The 13,025-nt window shown below is 46.7% G+C and overlaps 1 protein-coding gene across 4 annotated transcripts in view; it reads right to left on the reverse strand.

Moving 5' to 3' along the window:
* The window catches only part of ANXA11 (annexin A11), a 282,321-nt gene that overhangs the window by 3,329 nt on the left and 265,967 nt on the right, over positions 1-13,025 (reverse strand). For all 4 annotated transcript variants that reach the window (XM_077350889.1, XM_077350885.1, XM_077350887.1 and 1 more), the window contains 6 exons: positions 11,514-11,593; positions 10,934-10,990; positions 9,395-9,488; positions 6,783-6,878; positions 3,470-3,528; positions 1,346-1,468 (listed from right to left, as the gene is read on the reverse strand). In XM_077350889.1, the coding sequence (XP_077207004.1) occupies positions 1,346-1,468; positions 3,470-3,528; positions 6,783-6,878; positions 9,395-9,488; positions 10,934-10,990; positions 11,514-11,593 (509 nt within the window). The remainder of the gene's footprint in view (positions 1-1,345; positions 1,469-3,469; positions 3,529-6,782; positions 6,879-9,394; positions 9,489-10,933; positions 10,991-11,513; positions 11,594-13,025) is intronic.

Here is a 13,025-nt window from a genome sequence, read left to right on the forward strand (position 1 = left end):
GGAGGGGAAGCCCACCAGTAAGCCTGCCTGCGGGGTCTGAGCAACACGCCTGTCAAGTAGGGTTGGGCGCTTTGGTGCCCCAAGTGGCTGTTTGCTCCTGATGCAGCCAGCGACGCGCTGCAGGTGGGGGGGGGGGGGCGGCCTCCCCTGTAGCTTTTATAAAACAAGCCAGCACTACATCATCTGGCTCCAAATTCCCCATTTCAAACACTCAGCATGTAAAGAGGTGTTTCCTTTTGTAAGGTCACTGGTTTCAGTGGATGACCTGGAGTTCTACTATTTTGGGAGGGGGAGTTTTCCTTGTCAGCTCTATCCAGCTCGTGCATAAGATTATCAGCTTCTACAATGTCCACTGATGGATGGCTATGCCCCTTCTACAGCCCTGCTCACATCTCAAGGGGCTTCACAGACACGATCGCAGTACTCCTGAGAATTATCTCCCAGTTGTGCAGTTACTGTCTGCATGCCATTCCCCTAGAATTTGTTCTGTCTTTATTTCCACAAACATCCCTTTAATATCAAACCTATGTTTGTCGCACCAGAAAAGAGCAAGAGGCCAGGGGCATCTTAAAAACGCAACAACATTTGTGGCAGGGGAGGAGCTTCTTTGAGTCACGGCTCACTTCTTCAGATTCTTTTCTGTGTTGATTCATTTAGTTCAATCTATTTCTCCGGCATATTTCTCTTAACCACTTCTCAATGTGGCAGTTCACATGGGTGCAACGTAGTTTGCTGTAAGGAGTTTTCCACGGTTTTATCATTATTAGCTAGTTCCGAGCTAGAAAGATAGTATCTCAGCAGGGCAGTCTAGATAGGTGTGGTTCTCCAGCTGTCCGTGGACTACAATTCCCATGAGCTGAAGTCTCATGGGAATTGTAGCTCATGGGAATTGTAGTCCATGGACAGCTGGAGAATTCCAGTTTCTCAGGAAGTCCCTGAGTGGTGTCAGCTGGTTGCCAGGGTGCTTTCTGGGGAACCCTTGCTCAAGGGGCTTGGTCTCCATGGAAGAGTCTCTGCTTGGTGTGCAGAAGGCTCCAGGTTCAATCCCCAACAGTGATCTGGTGACGTGGAAGACATCTTCTTGAGACCCTGAGCAGTTGCTGCTCATCTGAGTAGACAAGGCCAGTGCTGATAGACTGACCCTCTGACTCCATGTAAGGCCATTTCATCTCACCCTTGTTCAAGGGGGTTCCTAGCAAGTAAAAGCATTCCATATAAAACACCCCTTCCCCTTGGAAGAAAGATGTGACATCAATGAAGTAAATCAATAAAAGAACATTCCTGGTTAATCTCTGCCTCGGCACTGGCATGCAAAAAGGACAAATGGGTGGAAAGAAACCCTTACCGAAATGTCCGTGTACAAAGATTTGCCATACACCCGCTTGTATTCCTGCCGAATGTCCAGAAGGTCAACCTCACTGCGCGACACCATGATCCGAATGAGAGTTCTGTCTTTGGTCCCGGCCCCCTGCGAAGGACACACAAAGGTTCAAATCTGTACCCAAAATGCAAAATGATGGTTTCATTCCAGGTGGGGGAGTGGTTAGCAGATGGCCGCCGGGTGTGTGAAGTTCCTTCCATTTTGACGAGGGTACGTGGCCTAGGTAGAGCCCTTGCTTGGCATGCCGAAGGTCCTGGATTCGAGTCCCCGGCACCTCCATTTATAGGGCACCAAACAGCAGGTGACATTAATTTGAGGCCCCAAAATGCTGAAGCTGGTCAGAGTTGACAGCTCTGCCCTTTATAGATTATTTATCTAGTCATTTTAAACAATTAGCTGCCTTTCTTCCTTGGGGAGCTCAAGGTGACTTATAACACAGGGAAACAAAAACACACACGAAATATAAAAACTAAATGTAAAATCACAGTTCAGGATTGCTAGTAAGTTTAATCAAATGCAGTACTAAGTAAAACCATCCCCACAAAAGACTGAAAATGAGGGGGGGGGTCAGGCATACCTCCCTGGGGAGGTTGTTAGAGAATCGTGGAGCTGCCACCGAAAAGGCCCTGTCTCCTGTGCCTACCAAAGGAGCAGCTCTAGTTGGTGGGACAGTCAGGGGGACCTCTCCTTGTGCGCCCTGACTCCGGGCAGAAACATATGGGAGAAGACAGGCTTCTTCACACAGCCATGCAGAACTTTATAAGGGAGCTTCATGTGCTCAAAGGCTAACCCCTGGGCCTTTTGTGAACAGATCATGGTCTAACCCAGGGGTAGTCAAACTGCGGCCCTCCAGATGTCCATGGACTACAATTCCCATGAGCCCCTGCCAGCATTCGCTGGCAGGGGCTCATGGGAATTGTAGTCCATGGACATCTGGAGGGCCGCAGTTTGACTACCCCTGGTCTAATCTTAGGGTTGTCAATTTCCATTTCGTTCCTGGGAAGATGCTGAAGTTACAGCCATTCCCCATATGACAGTTCCCCTAGAGAACATGTTGGCAAGCCAAGCCAGGAAAGAGGCATTCAGGGGTGACTTGCCGCTGTCTGCCTCTGCGGCACGACCCTGGTGTTCCTTGCAGGTCCCCCATCCAAGTACTAGCCAGCACCACCTCTGCTTCGCTCCCAAGATCTCACGAGACTGGTCTTGCTTGGGCTATGCAGATCAGGGATACAAACTAAGCTGCAAAACACATGCAAATATGTGTAGCGTGAGCTCAGCAGATCCCCCTCCCTGCCCTTTGTTAGCATTAAAAACAGCTTTGAGAGGGAGCGACTGGGAATGGGGAAGAGGCAGGCTAAGGTACACTCAGCCACCACCCCTCCAAGCCACCACCCACCCTTTCAGGGAACTAAAAATACTCTTGGAAACTTAGTGGAGAAGAGCTGGAGAGGGGGGACTGTGGGCAGGGAAAGTGACGGGTCATTCACTACCACCCCATGCTGCTTCTCCACCCTGGGTCATCCTCTTCGAAGGGTGCCTTTGCAAACTTAAAACAAACACCATTGATCGTAATACTGCAGTTGGGCCCCCAGATCTCTTGCAGTCCTCTTTCAGGCTAGTTCTGCAGCACACCCAGGAAACCAAGATGAGTGTCCAGAAGTACCCCTATGCCAGGGTCCCCCACCTTTTTGAACCTATGGGTACCTTAGAATTCTGATACATTATGGTGGGCGTTGACACAAAATGGCTGCTGCAGGAGGCGGAGCCAGATACAAAATGGCTGCCAGAGTTTACCTTCAGGCACACAGGCAAGATGTTATATTATGGTGGCAGCTGCTGCCAAAGCAACGTTTTTAAAAAGTCTGCAAAGCTGATCAAATCTCCAATGGCCAGTCAGAAGCTTTCCTGGGCCAAAACCCTACCTGCCCCCCCTTCCTTTTAAAAACCTTTTTTGAGTGCCAGGAATGGTGTCTGTGGGCAGTGTGGCCCTACACCAGGGGGGGGGGGCAAACTGCAGCTCTCCAGATGTCCATGGACTACAATTCCCAGGAGCCCCTGCCAGCAAATGCAATTCCAAGCGTTACTTACTTTCATGGCCTTATGCAACCTCTCTGCAAAGAAAGCCGGCATATTCTTCAGGCACTTGACTGCAAGGGAAATTGAGAAGATTTAGGAGACCTGTCAAAGCTTCGCATCTGGTTATATTATGACTGATTATATATAATATATAATATATGATGCAGAAAATTCAGGTTTGTGCTACAGATAATGAACTAGTGAGCATTGTTTGAAGAAAGAAAACACAACAATGTCCCTAGCATTCTTCTACCGGCAGGGTGGAAAAGACTACAGGAAAACCAGAAGTCCAGCTCCTCATCAGAATCCCTGGCCTTTTTCGGGAGCAAAGGTCTGTCTTGGCAAGAGATGCAAATGAGTAGCCGTGTTGGTCTGAAGCAGCACAATAAAATCAGAGTCCAGTGGCACCTTTAAGACCAACAAAGATTTATTCAGGGCGTGAGTAAATGAATAAATCATTGTTGGTCTTAAAGGTGCTACTGGACTCTGATTTTATTGTCTTGTCAGTGAATTTGATCCCTGTTTCAGTACTCTATCTTCAAGCAGTGCAAATGAATCACCATACGGACGCAAACTGTGTGCCTACCTCTGGAAGAATTTGAAGGTTTCAGTGCAAAAATCTAGCGCTGTCACAACCATATGACACATAACAGAGGCTGAAGACAGACAACAGTTTTTAACAGAGCAGATGGTGGATACGGACTTCAGTTTTTACGCCAGCGGTCCCCAACTTATGGTATTCCCTCCCCCCCAGAAATATAACCACTGGCCCCTTTGATCACCTGCCTATGAACTTTGCAAAATGGTCCTCAATCTTAAACAGATAGGAGGAACTAATGTTTCTGCTAATCTTTTCCCCAAGTGAGTGGAACAGTATAGAACTGCTGTCTTCCTAAAATGGGTCTTGGACAGTGCTCCAGATGGCTGCTGAGCTGGGCTTCCTAAATTAATGACCTAGAGGGAACACTGGAGGTCATCTAGAGTTCCTTAACTGGTTTTGTACTGGTGTAAACTATGATTCATGTCTGTATCTTGTTTTATTCTGCGCTGTTTACATTTTGAGCTTTCATGTTTTAAACTTTAGTTGTTTTGATCCACAAGGTTTTATTAATCTCAGCTGCTTTTATAAAGTTGCACCTGCAACTTTCCCTTCCTTTCCTTCCTTTAGTGATAGGGCTCTTTTGGTCACAGCCTGATCACTCTGAGGTGGAGGGGGGGAGAATATCATGTTTAATCTCATAAACTGCCTTGAGTTCACTTTTACAGAAAGGTGTGTGTGTAATTTCTTAAACAGCAAAAATAATCCATACCCATCATGGGCATACTCATTTCGATTTCTTCAACTTGTCATGCAGGTTTTGAAGGTTTTAATGTTCCGTAAACTTCTTTAAATCAGAGATAATTATGGAATAAAGGACTGACTATTCTTGTGACTGACACCAAAGATTTTTTCATGCTAACTTCAGTTCTTTAAGCAAAACACAGAGCCCCCCCCCCACACACACAACTGGAAAAGCTGTTTTCCGTCTTCAGACTAACTCAAAGCTTAAACAAACTCAATTTATTTTTAAAACAACTTCGTTAATACTGAAGAGGCCACTAAAATGTATATCACATTTTTGCCTAAATCTGTTTTGCGTTAACTTGCCTGTGAGTTGAGATCTGCCAGCAAATGAAACCAGAAGACACCCTCCATAATCAAGACAGACATCTATCTTTTATGCAACACACGAACATGCATGCAATCCAAACCAATATCAACCCAGGTCTCCTTTCTATGGAAGTGGGAGCAAATGACACAAATGTTTATGGCCACCAAATGAGCAGACGGTCATTGTTTCCGACAGCAGTGCTCAAGGTAGTACAATTGATGGACATGGGACATGTTTCACTGCAAGACCACACACCATAATGAGCAACAAGCACTCATGCTGCAAGAGAACAACATAAGATTACCATTCATGCAGTCCTGAAAGCTTTAACGAGGCCAAAGAGAAGCACACGGAGTTACAGTTAGCAAAGAGGCTAAAGGTCTTCTTTTCGTGATGGCAACCAACATTTAGCTTCTGAGCATATCTAAAGCAGGACTTGAACTGAGGACTTCCCTACTTGACAGGTCAGCTGCTCAAGTGACAATAGGCAGCACACACCTCAGTAAATTATTTTCATTTTCCCTTTTAAAGAAAAAAGTATCAAGTGAAGGTCAGTTTGCAGATGCTGATACATTTTACATTGCAAATTTTGGGCTCTTAACTTGATACCCGAGTGCTTGAGATAGCTCCTTCGTCCAGGAAATTATTTGACCTGCACTGCCAGAAAAGATCTTTACCATGGCAAACTTGCCTCTCGATGTTCACAGCACATGCAACAGAAAATATATATCTCTACAAAGGACAGGAAGGATCACGCAGGCAGAAGTAGGTTTTTATACCCTGCTTTTCACTACCTGAAGGAGTCTCAAAGCGGCTTCCAATCACCTTCCCTTCCTCCCTCCACAACAGACACCCTCTGAGGTTGGTGGGTCTGAGAGAGCTCTTGAGAGAACAGCTCTATCAGGACTGCGATTGGCCGAAGGTCACCTAGCATGTGGAGGAGCAGGGAATCAAACCTGGCTCTCCAGCGTAGAAGCCATCGCTTCTAAGCATGGTATCACCATGTCTCCTGTCTTTATTTCCTCGCCTCTATTCGCTAAATCCAAATGACACACTCAGGAAAGCTTCAGCCACTTCCCTGGACACCACAGTTGTGTTGTTTTGTTAAGACCATAACCAGGTTGACAGAGTCACACCAAATATGGGCTGCAGGCTTCCCAGACTCTGCAGAAAAGAGGCAGCAATTTCCCAAACCCAGCAGTGCAGTCAAGACATTTCATATTGTGTCATTCCTGAGAAGAGACTTGCATTCCTCTCCTTAAGGCAAGATCTGGGTGGGGGCCAAGGGAATAGCCATTGCCTGTGATCTGAACTCAGCACACAAGCCAAATGCTGGATCGACTGTCAGTCTTGTCTCTCCTCTTGTGCTCATGGCCTCCCAAAGACACGTAATTTATGTACTTATTTACCTTTCACGTCGCACAAAGAGGAAGAGGGGGGAGAGAGAATCGCACACAGTTATAAAACTTTTCTTAGGTTAGTAACTTCACAACTGCTAGCCAGTCAGTGCTCACCACAAGCAGCTTTTCACTGGAAAGCAGCAAAATCGTTTTGGCGAAGTGCATTTCAGGTGATGTGCATCTTCAAGGGCAGTGACAGCCCTTTTGAACTAATACCAACATGATTTTTTTTAAATGTTACAGTCATCTTTACTCTTGAAGAGTCATACCCACCTACTGCCAGCATCCCTTGTTCAAGGTCCCCAGACATTTCTCTGCTTATGCTCTTCTCAATGTCACGGTTGCACATTCGCTGGTATTCGTTGAAGACTATGAAGGAGAAGGGGGAGGGGGGAAGAGTAATCACTTTTCATACGGAGGTACTAATATGCATTCATTTTACAGGTTGGAACCCCTGCTCTTGGAAGATGACTAGAGACAGGCACCAGGGCAAGGAGAGTTTGTGGTACTTGTGGGCGGTAAGCTCAATATGAGCAGTCAGTGTGGTGCTGTGGTAAAGAAGGCGAATGCAGTCTTGGGCTGTATCAACAGAGGCGTCACTTCGAAACGACTTGTGATGTCCTGGTGCCCCTGTCTGCAGCATTGGTCAGACCCCACCTGGAGTGCAGGTTTGGAGGCCTCACCTCCAAAAGGACGTGGACAAAATGGAGAAAGTGCAGAGGAGAGTGACGAGGATGATCTATGGCCTGGGGGCCAAGCCCTGTGAGGAAAGGCTGAGGGACTTGGGGATGTTCAGCCTGGAGAAGAATTTCCTCCAGGCCAGGCTGGATTCTGGAGATTTTTGGGGTGTGTGTGTGTGTGGGGGGGGAACATTTGGGCATGAACTTGGGGTCACAGTGGGTAGGTGAGTTCCTGCATAGTGCAGGAAGTTGGACTAGACGACCCTGGAGGTCCTTTCCACCTCTATGATTCTAAGAGGAGGCTGAGAGGGGACAGGATTGCGGTCTTTAAATATATGCAAGGTTGTCACTTGGAGGACGACAGGGAAAGGTTCCTGTGGGTAGCAGAGGATAAAATCTGCAGTAATGGGTTTAAAGTACATGTAAAACAATACCAGCTAGATATCAGGAAACAATGTTCATAGTCAAAAGTAGTTCAGCAGTGGAATGGGCTGCCTCAGGAGGTGGGGAGCTCCCCCTCACTGGCAGTCTTCAAGCTGCGGCTGGACAGATCCTTCTCCTGGATGCTTGAGGCTGATCCTGCATTGACCAGGGGGTGCGACTAGATGGCCCATGTGGCCCCTTTCCCCTCTAGCATTCTATGAGGCCCATGTAAAGGTTCTCCTTGTGAGGGTGTTTCAAGTAGGGGTCAGGGCCCATGGACTGGTGGGCTACAGCCTGCCTCCTGAAGAGGGGGAAAAGTAGCTCATACTGTTCTAAACCACTTTAAGGATTCCCCCCACCCGCAAAGCAGCATTTAATCCTTTCAATGCGCAGCCGAAAACGCACATGCGCAACCAGGCAATCGCCCTCCCTGCTGCCGCCGGTCCCCAGCCTGAAAAAGGTTGGGGACCACAGGTTTAAATTATTGATATTGGTTTGTGATTTTAAGGTTGTTTTATATTGCAATTTCTATTTTCATAGAATCATAGAGTTGGAAGGGGCCATACAGGCCATCAAGTCCAACCCCCGGCTCAATGCAGGATCAGCCCTAAGCATCCTAAAGCATCCAAGAAAAGTGTGTATCCAGCCTTTGCTTGAAGACTGCCAGTGAGGGGGAGCTCACCACCTCCTTAGGCAGCCTATTCCACTGCTGAACTACTCCTTTCCTCTGCAGCCAACGGAAACAGCATCCTGCACCCCTCCAAGAGACAACCTTTCAAATACTTAAAGAGGGCTATCATGTCCCCTCTCAACCTCCTTTTCTCCAGGCTGAACATTCCCAAGTCCCTCAACCTATCTTCATAGGGCTTGGTCCCTTGGCCCCAGATCATCTTCGTTGCTCTCCTCTGTACCCTTACAATTTTATCTACATCCTTCTTGAAGTGAGGCCTCCAGAACTGCACACAGTACTCCAAGTGTGGTCTGACCAGTGCCGTATACAATGGGACTATGACATCTTGTGATTTTGATGTGATGCCCCTGTTGATACAGCCCAAAAAACATGCCTGCTCATGTTTAACTTACAATCCACAAGTACCTCAAGGTCTCGTTCACACACAGTGTTACCTGGAAGCGTATCCCCCATCCAGTAGGCATGCTTTTCATTTTTCTGACCCAGATGCAGAACTTTACACTTATCTTTATTAAACTGCATCTGGTTCTCATTTGCCCATTTTTCCATTGTGTTCAGATCTCGTTGAACTCTGTCTCTATCTTCTGGAGTATTTGCCAGTCTTCCCAATTTGGTGTCATCTGCAAACTTAATGAGTAGTCCCTCCACCCCTTCATCTAGATCATTAATAAATATGTTAAAAAGTACCAGACCAAGCACCGAGCCCTGAGTACCCCACTACTCACCTCCCACCAGTCTGATGAAACACCATTGACAACAACTCTTTGAGTGTGGTTCTCTAACCTATCCACATAACTATCTGAAAATCCAGATTGCAGTCCTTCAATTTATCCATAAGAACATCGTGAGGAACCTTATCAAAAGCTTTACTAAAATCCAAGTAAACAACATTTTAAAGTGTTGTAGGCTTGCACTTGCCGGGAGTGGCAAGAAAGAAAGAAAGAAAGAAAGAAAGAAAGAAAGAAAGAAAGAAAGAAAGAAAGAAAGAAAGAAAGAAAGAAAGAAAGAAAGAAAGAAAGAAAGAAAGAAAGAAAGAAAGAACTGAATTTTTAACTGCTTGCCCCACCAGACACAGGCATGGGCCACCTTACCTGCTCTTAGGTGAGCTCTGCTCCTGGCACACAGAATCGCATTGAACCTGGACTCGTCCGTCCCAAGTCGATTCTCTCCGGCAGCATACAGCGCCTAGAAAAGAACCACAGGCTCTCCTTGTTCAGCTTGCTCTGGGACCCATGGCTTCCAGAATAATATTTTTACCTTTACTGGTGACATATCAATGGCCTTTGTTTATTCATGTGATTCTCCGTGTATTGGGAAGCCTCCCCCCTTTGATCGATTAGGGGTGGGGAAATGTTACCATACAGGGCTGCTCCCAAAATCCAGATGACCCATTAATCCCCACCCTCAGCCCACATTTGGTAGTTTTTGTCCCTTTCACTCACAAACTGCCTGCACAAGTGTCATTTAGAATCATAGAATCATAGAGTTGGAAGGGGCCATATAGGCCATCTAGTCCAACCCCCTGCTCAACACAGGATCAGCCCTAAGCATCCTAAAGCATCCAAGAAAAGTGTGTATCCAACCTTTGCTTGAAGACTGCCAGTGAGGGGGAGCTCACCACCTCCTTAGGCAGCCTATTCCACTGCTGAACAACTCTGACTGTGAATTTTTTCCCCCTGATATCTAGCCTATATCGTTGTAGTTTAAACCCATTACTCTGTGTCCTCTCCTCTGCAGCCAATTTAATGGATAGAATGCTGGACTGGTATCTGGGAAACCTGGGTTCAAATCCAGAAAGCTTGCTGGGGGACCTTGGGCCAGGCACACTCTAAGCCCAACCTACATCACTGGTTGACCATGCCTTCATGAGCGTCTCCCTCTCCCTCTCCCCAGTCATGTGGGTTTTGCCAGCAATCCAGGTGATTTTGCCAGTGATGGCATCCCAAGGGAGACAGCCACTGGGAAGCAGCAGCCACACTCATAGAATCATAGAGTTGAACGGGACCCTATGGGTCATCTAGTCTAACCCCCTGCACTATGCAGGACACTCACATCCCAATCGCTCATCTACTGTCACCTGCCACCCCCTTGAACCTTCACAGAAACAGCCTCTCTGTCGATGGCTCTCCAGCCTCTGTTTAAAAATGTCCAAAGATGGAGAACCCACCACCTCCCAAGGAAGCCTGTTCCACTGAGGAACCGCTCTAACACTCAGGAACTTCTTCCCCCAACAGGGGCTCATGGGAATTGTATCCCATGGACATCTGGAGGACCACACTTTGGCCACCCCTTTTTTAGTCGTTTTTCCTTCGCTGCGTTATATCTTGGATTTTTGGATATGTAATTGTGGATTATACCGTTTTTAGGGGTAATTTTATTGGGGGATTTTATATGTTTGTAACCTCCTACGAGCCTTTTTGGGAGTGGTGGGCTAAAAATTGAACAAATTAATAACAATAACAATAATGACAACGACAATGATGATGATGAAAGGAGACTTGGAAAGTCTTGCTGGTCTCTAAGGTCCTACTGGACTCGATCTAACTTTATAGGGTTTTCTAAAAAAGCACCCATTTGGCTGTACGCCCTTTAAAATTAACAGGGAAATGCTGTGCCTGCAATGGACTGACCTGAGCATCGGTTTGGACAAGCGACATGTTCACATTGGTGCTTTCATCTCTGTTTCCCTGAAAGAAATTGGAAAACGGCAGGATTTAAATCAACGCACTCAAACGGCAGCTTTCAGAACCAACCACGTTCATAATGGAGAGGCATTCGCTGGCAGGGGCTCATGGGAATTGTAGTCCATAGACATCTGGAGGAGCACAGGTTGACTACCCCTGCTCTAGAACAGTTTCTGGGCACCACGAAAAGTGCTGGTGTGCACCGTGGAGCCTTAGGGCACCCTCCTGGGGACCTCTGGCCTGGGACTTCATCAGATCCCTTAGTGCTGTGGCCGATCCCTCAGAGTGCCAAACAGATACGACCAGGCAAACTCCTCTGTGAAGACTCCATTGCAGCATTTAATAATACAAAAAAAAAATCAGTATCACCCCCAACCGCAGAGTGGGCCCCCTGGGAAACCGGTCACAGGAGGCCAAGTCTGACCTCTTTCCCAGGTGGCCAAAGTGTGCACTCAGCAGTGCAGCAAACACCCTTATTTTGAAAACCCAGAGTTATAATGGTAGAGCACAAAATGCCTGCATTTACCTGAGCAAGTGAAATCAAGAGTCTCTGGAAGTGTCCAGATGTGTCGCTTCTGATGGCTTCTTCCAGCGTTTTCTTATATTCTGCAAGAAACATGCAAATGACCATTGTTTGGTAAGTATTTATGGTTTTATTAGGATCTTTACTGGCATGAGAAGACACAAGGAGAGAGAATATGTTTTATTTTATTTTTTTTTACTGAAAGGCACACAGATAAGCATGGAGCCTTTTAGGAAAGAATACCCTTCTTCTTATCCTACATGTAAACTGCACGGAGCTTTTATTCCAATCCCAGGTCGATTCCGTCCCTGCTGTCTACACAGAATGCGATTTCCGTTTTGATTTTGGGCAATTTAAATTTTCCTTCTGCAGCAAGAAGGACTGATGCTCAATATGTTAAAAATCGAAAAACCAAGCTGTTTTGAATCTGGGCTTTGCTCTGTAGGAGAACTCCTGACTGGCCAAAGCTGGTCATGTGACAAGCTTGCCTTAAAGGAGAAGCCCCTAATTTTTCTCAACTTTTGTCGGTCTTGGATTTTTTCTCCCTCCTCTGCCTTTTTCAATCCTCCCCCCCCCCCAAGAAAAGAGGCTCCCTGCTTGGCTCCTCCCCCCCCCCACCGTCAAGAAAAGAAAGAAAGAGGCTTGACTTTTGAACTACCCCTAACCATGTGCAGAAGACTTTTCTGTTTCAATGGGGAGGGAGGGAAGCGGAAGACCCAAGTTCAAATTGATCTGAATTCAACAGGATTGACAATGGAATAAACAAAGTAAGTGCAGACTCTGCCCTAGTGTTCTTTTGGCACAAACATCTTGAACATATCAAGATTCAGCCCCCTTATGGGCAGCTAAGGACTTAGCAACTGCTAAGGGAGTTTTCCAATCCTCATCTGCAAGGAAATACTGGAGGATTTTTTGAGATGATAAATTTGCAAAACCTATTAAGAGGGAGGACAAATACTCTTTCTCTCCAATCAGATCCAATTCCACATGCCGATAAAATACATCCTAAGAACTGACCAGATCCACATTTACAAACTCTGTCTGGTACAACTGAGGGAGAAGAACTTAACTGAGTGAGCAGAAATGCTAAAGAGGGAATAGAAAAGGTGACGAAGCAGTAAAGGAAAACACAGAGCATTGGGGCATATTCCCTTGCTTGGGCTAGGCTTCTGCAGAAGTGACTAGCAGTTTCTTGGTGCCAACAGCATTGCCTCCAAATTCTCAGTCTGAGCACCACAGAGAGGTCGTGGCACAGTGGCAGAGCACCCACTTTGGGAGCGGAAGGTCCCAGGTTCAATCTCCAGTAAGAACCAGGCAGGAGGTGCTGTGAATGACCTCTGCCTGAAACCCTGGAGGTCACTGCCAGTCTGATTAGGCATCAAGACACATGAGGCTGCCTTAGGTTGACTCAGACCCTTGGCCCCTCACTCTCAATACTGTCCACTCAGCTGGGCAGCTGCTCTCCAGGGTCTCAGGCAGATTTTTCAACCCTGGCCTGGTGGAATGAGCAGCCAG

This window comes from Paroedura picta, chromosome 8, assembly GCF_049243985.1.
Source record: "Paroedura picta isolate Pp20150507F chromosome 8, Ppicta_v3.0, whole genome shotgun sequence".
Classification (NCBI taxonomy): domain Eukaryota; kingdom Metazoa; phylum Chordata; class Lepidosauria; order Squamata; family Gekkonidae; genus Paroedura; species Paroedura picta.